We start from the raw sequence: 8,972 nt of genomic DNA on the forward strand, positions 1-8,972 counted from the left end.
TGAAATGAAAGTCAGTGGTGAGTGTTTAGAAAGTGTGAGCGTGCAGGGGGTGTTTGTGTGAGTGTGTGAGGCAGGAGACAAGTAGGGTCAAAGGAGAGGAGGCATGCCTAATCCTGTGGGATGTGGTGGTATTTTACTGTGAATGGGGATGGGATGTAGAGATGTGCTCAGTAGTGCATGGATCACAAAAACGTCCTAACTGACAGAACGGAGTCCTGGGGGACCATTGTCAAAACTGGTGAAAGGAAAGAAATGACAGGAAAAAGGCAAACTATCAGCAACACGATTCCATTATACTAGTAAAATGATTGAGAACTGAACAGAAAAATATTTTAATTGACATTTAAATTGCTTTGTATGAACAGACCTAAAGCTTCAAGTTTCATGAAATTTCCTTATATGTTTCACAAACATCGATTTGCCATGTCATTCATCGTTCCATTTTCTAATCTTGTCTCATGTAAGGTCAAAGGGGGCTGGGTGCCTAAGTGCAGGAGGCAGAGGCGTTGCAAAAGGAGCAAATCTCAGAGCTTTGGTTTATGCTGGACCTACAAAAAGATCTAAAGACTCAGAGTCTAAGACCACCATATGCACATTAAACATGGACTATACCATTGCCTGGCATTATGTACTGGTCAAGCATAGCTCTGCGACATCCTTGAAGCTTTTGAAAAGAAAACTCTTTCAACTCTAGAAAAGAGAAAATAATTAAGCTTTTACTTCTAAGAAAGGCACACATTAACACAGTGAAACCCCTTGGTGGTCATGAAGAACCGGATCTGTCATGTTTCCTCTAATATGTTGTACGCAACTATTTTTCTAATTTATTTCATATGATTGTACTGATTAATGTTTGTTATTTTATCTTTCATGTAAGTTCTTATGTTAACAGAGTGTTAAATTATGCTCTTTAGGTATTGTAGAAAATTTGTTTGGCAAACAACATTAAGTAAATCACATTGGTGAACACTGCCCTCATTCTGTTTGACCAATGGGTTTGTAACATTACTTTGCTCTGCTTTTAGTGACTTTTGTACACAAGTTGTCTGCAATTACTTGTCTTGTTCACTTATGACTCTGAGTGTGAAGACACAAAAGGTGTCAAAATGTTGGTCTCCATCAGGTTTGTGCAATAAAAATAAAAACTGACCCATGACCTCCAAACGTTTCTGGTTTTGCAAACTGGTTGCCCTTCAGCACTGCAGCACCTGATTCAGCCACTGTTTATCTGAAGATACCCCCCATAATCTTTTTCAACACAGAAGAACATCGGCCAAGTATCACACTAAAATTTTTAGCCAGTATGTAAAACTCTGTGTAGAGTGGAAAACTAACTCTACGTCACACCTTGAACGCATCACCCCCTCTGTGAAACGTGCAATGGGCATGCTACTCCTCAGCAGGGAAAGGGAAGTTGGTGGGAAGATTGACCTTTTCTTCTGTCCTTTGGAAGGAAAGGGTAGACTTTGTACCGCACATAAAGTGCCTGAATTCATTTTTGCAAAACTTTGAAATCAGTCTGTACAAAACACACTTGTTAGAGTGATGCTGCAAAAACCCACCACCACTCAAACTCTTGAACACGAACAGGTCGTGCAGAAAATAGTGGATGAGGGCAAGTCAAAGAAAAACAGCATGGGAGACTTCCACATTGTGAAAGAAAGCGGATGGGGAGGATAACAACAGTGACTGTAACGACAAGAAATTTCTGATAAAATTACAGTAATAGTAATAAGCCATGTTCTGCACTGGCAGGACTGTGTGTCCAAAACTAAACAAGCAGCACTAGAGGCCTTGATAATCAGGGCATGTGGAGAAGAAAATGGGAAAAACATCACATCTTTGCTTCCAAAAGATCTAAGGTGCATCATTAAGTACACTCAAATGAAACCGTTTTCAGTTTTAGCCTGACTTCAAACATGACTTTGATCCAGAAACGGCCATAACTCACAAAAGGTAAACTACAAAAACGCAAGCAAAAATCAGAGATAAAACTGTGTAACCTTATAAATGTGACAGAGTAATTAATCACAGCATCAAACATAATAAAACAAAATAAATTAAGAAAAGTTAAGATGCCGCTCAAAAGTCAACACAAATAAATTTTTCTTTTCTTTTTTTTTTTTTACTTTGGTTGCCACAAGAGAATATGGACCCTTGCCTTAATGGGTTCTTGCTTCTTACATGAGTACCCAGTTTGGTTGGTCTGGTACTTCTTTAGATGGTTTCTGAAATGTTCTGTGAGACTTTATATACTGTAGATACATTCTAAATCGTATTTAGTTAATTGCATTTGTCACAGATGGACTCATTTCAAGTAAAGCACAACTGAGGAACCACAACCCAAGAGATATACTATAAACAGTATAGAGTCTTTCAAATTATGTTGCTTTGGAGAAGAAATACCACAAGCAAATTAACATACAATGTAAGTATATTGAATATACAATTAAAAATAACATTAAAGTTAAAATTTGTTTTCCCCTGACATTCTCAGTTCACCTGACCTATAATAGTTGTGAAGGAAGTTAAAGTGTCATGTCTTTTAGGTGGAGTATGTGCAGAAAGTCACTGCAACAAAGGTTACATACAGTACATGAACATGGTCAACATGGTGAAAATGTATTTTCATAAAATACAATATTTTCTGAAAAAAATACTTTATTTCCCAAAAGATGTTGAGTTTTATTCTGGCTTTGAGAACAGTTTTTTTTTCAATAACAGCTTTCAGAAAACTAAAGTTACTTGACATCAAGTTCTCACTGATAGCATTACAAATATAAGCAGGAGGTGGCGCAGTTGACACTTTTAAACAGCCTGCGTTAACCCGGTAGTAGAAGAAAGCAGCGGCGGACCTTTAATAGGACAGGAAGTGTGTGTTGATGAAGCGGCGAGACTGTTAGCTGTCATGGCGCTTGATGTGAAAACTAGAGCAAAACGATACGAGAAGCTGGACTTCCTCGGCGAGGGTCAGGTAGGAAGACGAACAATGTATTAGTTCAGGCATTATCTCACAGGTTTGTTGCTTTTCATGTTGCTTTATTGGGTTAAAAAGGAGCATAACTAGCCTTAGCTGGTTGCTAATGTCAACAAAGCCCTGCTGCTGTGTTCAGACAACAATTATGAGCATATCCTGTTCTCTGTTTCCGCTCTGCAGTTCGCCACAGTATATAAAGCCAGAGACAAAGTGACTGACACGATAGTTGCAATTAAAAAGGTACCATCACACCCTGTACTGTTAAACTTTTACAGTAATTTCAGCTTAATAACAGCAGGCATGTTTTCATTCTTCTCTCAGATTAAGGTCGGACACAGAACTGAGGCCAAAGATGGTGAGTTGTGGGCTCCAGCAATCTTCTTCAACACTGACCTCATCCTGCAGGCTTTTTCACTGCAGGTTTGTTTTTGCAGGTATAAACCGGACTGCTCTCAGGGAGATCAAATTACTCCAGGAGCTGCATCATCCAAACATCATCGGGGTAAAAAAACATTTTGTTTTTAAGTCAGAGTAGATGTGTCAAACATTTGAGGTGTGCTTGGTAAATGTTTTTTTTTTTGTCTTTAATTTATTATCCTGTAGCTGTTGGATGCGTTTGGACACAAATCAAATATAAGCTTGGTGTTTGACTTCATGGAAACAGACCTGGAGGTGAGACTTGTCTCATTTTTAATTATTTTGTGGAACTAATTTGATCCTTTTAAATTAATTGAAGATATTTAGAGAAATTGCTTTAATTTATTGTTCTTAGCAAGAGGATTATGTTCAATATTTCTGCTAATCTACATTGAATGTTTAAGTACATTTCTAGTTATTTCAACACAAAATGCATCAAGGTGGAAGGAATTTCTTTCTGTTTTCCACATTTATTGCAAAGTATTGGACAGTATACCATCATATATTTGCCTTAATTTAAAACAGAGTAGAGTAGAGTTAACCGAGATGTTGATTGTAGTTTATAAAATGTAGTTTCAAAACAGAATGATCTTAATAAGAATGATGGTTGTCACTCCCTGAGATTCACACCTGGACTGTACCCGATTTTGTCCCTGAAGGATTTCTGAACAGTCTCAGTCTATCTAACCAAGGACAAAGTGTAAGCAGGCCTCTTTCAGCCAGCTGACCAACAGTGCTCTGGATGAGATGGGGGGTACCCTACACTCCACCTAACTAGAAAAACACCAGCGTGGAAACACCAAGATATGAAACAGTTTTGAGATGTAACACACACAAAACAGAGTTTTTTTTTGTGAAGGAAAATAATTCAAACCAACATGTCTGCATGTGAAAAAAAGTCATTATCCATAAACTTAATAGCTGGTTAGTCCAGCCTTAGCAGTAACAACTGCAATCAAGCGTTTGCGATGACTAGCTGTGAGTCTTGTGGTGAAGAAATTTTGAATTGAGACCAGATGTTGCAGTGGAATCACGTCTGTGTTAAAGTTTGTAAAAGAACTTCAAGTTCTATTTTACTCTTTCTCTCTGATAATCGTGGAAAAAACACCTAAGAGCTTTTATGTCTGTTTCCTTGTCATTGAAAAAAGATGGAAACATTGATTATAAGATTAGATCACATTTAATTGTAGCAATTAAAACATAAGTGTGATGATAAAAACCACAGGCATGAATACACCTTGGCTTTTGTGTTTTCAGTCCTCCATTAACCTTTTTTTTTTTTGTACCAAGGCTCCAGATGGGCGGTGATCACTAATGTATTTAGACTTTAAGTGAGGGACGCACTGTTTGAAAGAAAATCAATATCACTCTCTGGTCTTGGCTCTGGAAATAAATTCATGCCATTAGCAGCTGGTGGGCAGAAGACGGTGAGGAGAGGGGAGGCTGAAGTACGATGCTCCATGTTTTTCACTAAAGCTAATGGACTGTTTCAACAGCATATATCCTCACTGTTATTTTTTAATTACTAATAAGATTATATGACTGGCTAGAATAACAATCGCTCTGAGAACAGATACACCTGTGGAGGGTTAGGTTGGTGTAAAGGTAAACTAGAACCGTTCTGTTTTTTGTCCTCAAACTTATTTCCTTCAGGTTGTACTTTGTTTTTATCTGTCTTTTTCGATGATCATTCATCCAGATTCAGCTCTGCTTTTGACTTATGGGTCATTGTTTTGCTGTTTTTTTTTCAGGTCATCATCAAAGACACCAGCCTTGTCTTAACTCCAGCCCACATTAAATCCTATATCCTCATGACGTTACAAGGGTTGGAGTACATGCACCAACACTGGGTCCTGCACAGAGTAAGAAACCAGAAACAGCCTTATCAAAAGCACATGTTTGATCCTGTTAGTATTTACTGCTTTTTGTTTTCATCTCCAGGATCTGAAGCCCAATAATCTGCTGTTAGACGGGAGTGGAGTGTTGAAGTTGGCTGATTTTGGTTTGGCCAAAGCTTTTGGCAGCCCCAACAGAGTCTACACACATCAAGTTGTTACCAGGTCAGAGATGTTGTGCTAATACACAAAGAACAACTAAAAGTCACACATTTCAGGGATCTATTGTTTTTTTCCTCAGAAAAGATCATGTATTTTATCAACTTAAAAATGTCTTCAGATTACGGGAATTTCAGCTGACCTTGATATTTTGGATAAACGCCCAGAAAGGAGAAAATTACAATGATTGCATTGTGGTTTTTATTGGATATATAGTATTAATACCCACTTTGTCAATTTGTTGTGTTAGAATCCCAAATATATATATTTTAGTGAAAGACCAACACAAAGTAGAGCTGGGTACTAACTCTCATCGTAAAAGAAAATGTGGTTTTCTAAACCTCTTACGAAAAACTATCTGGATGACGTTATGTGTTTATATATTTAGCTCTCTTTGAGTCAATGCAGGTACAGCTGTGACTCCTGACTCTGTCAGCTCTGCACATGTAAAGACTGAAACTGTTTCAAAAGTGGATGGAGGGCATTCATGAATTTAAAGTCTTATCACAGATTTTCAGTTGGATTTGGGTCTAGACTTTGACTAGGTCATGAATGTACTTCCACCCGAATCATTCAGTTGTGGCTCTGACTGAATATTTAGGGTGGTTGTCCTGCTCGAAGGTGAACCTCTGTCTTGTTTCAAGTCCTTTTGCATCCTTGATGACATATCTAGTCTCATCAGCTCTGATCAGCTTCCCTGCTGAACAAATTATTCCACCAGCATGATGCTGCTGCCTCCATGTTTCACCATAGGGGTGGTGTGTCCAGTTTGATTTGTGGTTTTGGTCTTATCTAGGCAGATTTACTATTTTCCTCAAGTGACGTGACAAATTTCAAGTCTGACTTCTGGGAATACTTTGCTTTTCTTATTAATTCAACCCAAACGTGATAGTTATGAAATGTAATCTTATTTTATCCTTTCCTTTTCTCTTCCCCAGGTGGTACCGTTCTCCTGAGCTCCTGTTTGGTGCCAGGATGTACGGTGTGGGCGTAGACATGTGGGCTGTGGGATGCATACTGGCCGAGTTACTGCTTCGGGTAGAGAATCCTCCCTTCACTTAATTTTTAATTATTGTTTATAAAATCCCTGTTCTGATTATCTTCTCTGCTGCAGATACCGTTTCTCGCTGGAGACTCAGATCTTGACCAGCTGACTAAAATCTTTGAAGCTCTTGGGACTCCCACAGAAGAGACGTGGCCTGTCCGTGTCCGTTCTTTTACATTTTTCTTTTATTTGAAGTGTGAGAGCTTCAACATTTGTTTGTCGGATGTCCCTGCAGGGGATGACGAACCTACCAGATTATGTCTCCTTCAAGATATTTCCTGGCACCCCCCTGGAGCATATATTTAGTGCGGCTGGAGACGATTTACTCGAGCTCCTGCAAGGCCTCTTCACCTTTAACCCATCAACAAGAACAACGGCCACACAGGTAAAGAAAAAAATACTCAAGCAAATTAACTCTTCTCACTTGTAAACTTGGGGGTGTGGGGAGGATAGTCTTTATAAAAATAAAAGCTGTACAAGTTTTAACTTTTTTTTTTTCTCAACTCTTTCCCCTCTCGCATGTAAGGAAATTGCTTTTAAAATAAAATGCTTTTCTTGTTTTTCTCTGTCCATTTTCTAGAATAAAGCTAACTACTAATGTGATTAATAATAGTAAAACTCAAACAAAAATAATCCTCCTTATGGCAGGTTTTCACTCAATTATCAGTTTATTAATTCATGCAGTTTCCCACCTCATGTTTTCAGGAGAGGTCTGGAAATCTGGGAATCTTCAGCCTGGCTCAGATGAACAATATTGTAACTCTTCAGTTAGAATATTAATAAAGATTAAGCATTGAGCTCTGTCCTTTTTCTAAACTCCTTGGCATGTCTAAACTCCTCCCAGAAGTCCAGCAGAGCTCTGTCTCCTATAGCTGTTTAGTTTGTTGGCAGAACAACTTTACAAGAAACATTTTGTGTAGACTATATAGTTCATGCAGACTGCTTTAACACTTTCAGACTGGATTTGTTTTACTGTGGCTCCTAATCTAAGAGTTGGCTTGGCTCATCTGCCACCAGTGGCTGCCAGGTTTTTCAGACTGAAAATCCTTTAGCATCTACTAGTAGTTCATACATCCCCACTTAGACAGAGCTATTCATTTATTTTCTAAATTGTGTGTGTGTTGCTGTCTTTCTCCAGAGAGTTGACGATGCTTTCCTCTTCTTCTCCAGGCTCTAAAGATGAGGTACTTCAGTAATCGCCCTGGTCCCACTCCTGGTGCCCAGCTTCCCCGACCCAACAGCTCAGTAGAGGCTTTGAGGGAGAAGGAAACCGTTGGACTAAAGAGGAAAATAGACGGCTTGGATACAAGTAATAACTAATGTAGTCTAGCATTTGCGTTTTTACACCCACAAGCTGGGTTTAGGTTTATTTGCTAAAAATCTAACAATTTACTTGCGTTTCCTTTTTTTAAAAAGAGCTTTAAATTTGTTTGGACAGCCCAGTCAGACCCTAAGACCTAATAAACCCTTGCACTTCTCACGGCCCACACACTGGTATAAATTTAATGGACCCTGACACTGAAACTAGCAATTCAGTGGGTGTTGGCTGTAATTACAGCCTCAGTTAGAAATGCAGAATATTCTGAAGTTGAACATGCACATAAAGTTTAGTGGGAAGGTTTGTGTTACTAGAGCAGAGTGTTGGTGTTTCTGGGAGGTTCAAAGCATCTTGCAGCTCCTCCTCTGGTTTGGAAAATATCCGGGTTTGACTTCACGCTGTCTTCTGGAGCCTATATTACAGAGAGATTGTCGTAAGACTAATGATACAGTGTGGTGTTTTCTATATGTAGAAACATTATGTGGATATGTTGTTCGTAACATGACAATGTTTGTTTTTTTCAGCTGTTATGAAGAAGAAGCTCATTTTCTGACCACCTGGGACCTGGTAAATCAGACGAAATCCACCGATTTTTCCCAGGATGCAACAGGAATCTCCTCTGGAAACAAATAAAAATCCAGATTCAGCCGAGTCTGGCTCAGATGAGACTGGCTTTAGGACTTTGTAGTATTTATACGAGGATCGTGGCCTGCGGTTAGCTCCAGATGTGAGCTGCTGAACTCAAGACGTGTTTTCACGGATAATTCAGCTGTGGAAGCCCATTAGAATATTTCTATTTGTTACTAAAGGAAACACGAGTCTTATTCATGTCATGAATGTTTTATTTTTTTATGTATTGCCAATAAAAGGTGTGAATGCATATCTGACATCTTGCATTCTGTTATCTCCACGTAAAACTGTTAGTATTATTTCTGAATGTGTACCATGTTAATGATATATGGGATATTTTAAAGCTTCTTGGCAGTTTTTTGTAAAATCAAACTCCTTTTAGAAAATGTTATTGTTGGTATTGTTAATTTGTGAATCATTTAGTCCAGCTTTAATTTGCTTTATTAAAATTAGCTCCATATACATCCCCACTGTAACATCACATAAGACAAAAAGTAGCATTTTTTATTTGCACATTTTCAGTTTAATTTC

At 38.4% G+C, this 8,972-nt stretch overlaps 1 protein-coding gene across 1 annotated transcript; it reads left to right on the forward strand.

Annotated features, from left to right (window-relative positions):
- The first annotated feature begins 2,833 nt into the window (after nucleotides 1–2,833).
- On the forward strand, nucleotides 2,834–8,691 carry cdk7 (cyclin-dependent kinase 7). Its single transcript, XM_028034911.1, has 12 exons — nucleotides 2,834–2,974; nucleotides 3,158–3,217; nucleotides 3,299–3,332; nucleotides 3,412–3,479; nucleotides 3,581–3,649; nucleotides 5,146–5,256; nucleotides 5,336–5,454; nucleotides 6,387–6,486; nucleotides 6,563–6,649; nucleotides 6,729–6,878; nucleotides 7,664–7,802; nucleotides 8,336–8,691. Exons 1-12 carry the CDS (start codon nucleotides 2,909–2,911, stop codon nucleotides 8,362–8,364), a joined length of 1,032 nt encoding a protein of 343 aa, XP_027890712.1. The 5' UTR covers nucleotides 2,834–2,908; the 3' UTR covers nucleotides 8,365–8,691.
- Nucleotides 8,692–8,972: the final 281 nt, after the last annotated feature.

This window comes from Xiphophorus couchianus, chromosome 12 (assembly GCF_001444195.1).
Source record: "Xiphophorus couchianus chromosome 12, X_couchianus-1.0, whole genome shotgun sequence".
Classification (NCBI taxonomy): domain Eukaryota; kingdom Metazoa; phylum Chordata; class Actinopteri; order Cyprinodontiformes; family Poeciliidae; genus Xiphophorus; species Xiphophorus couchianus.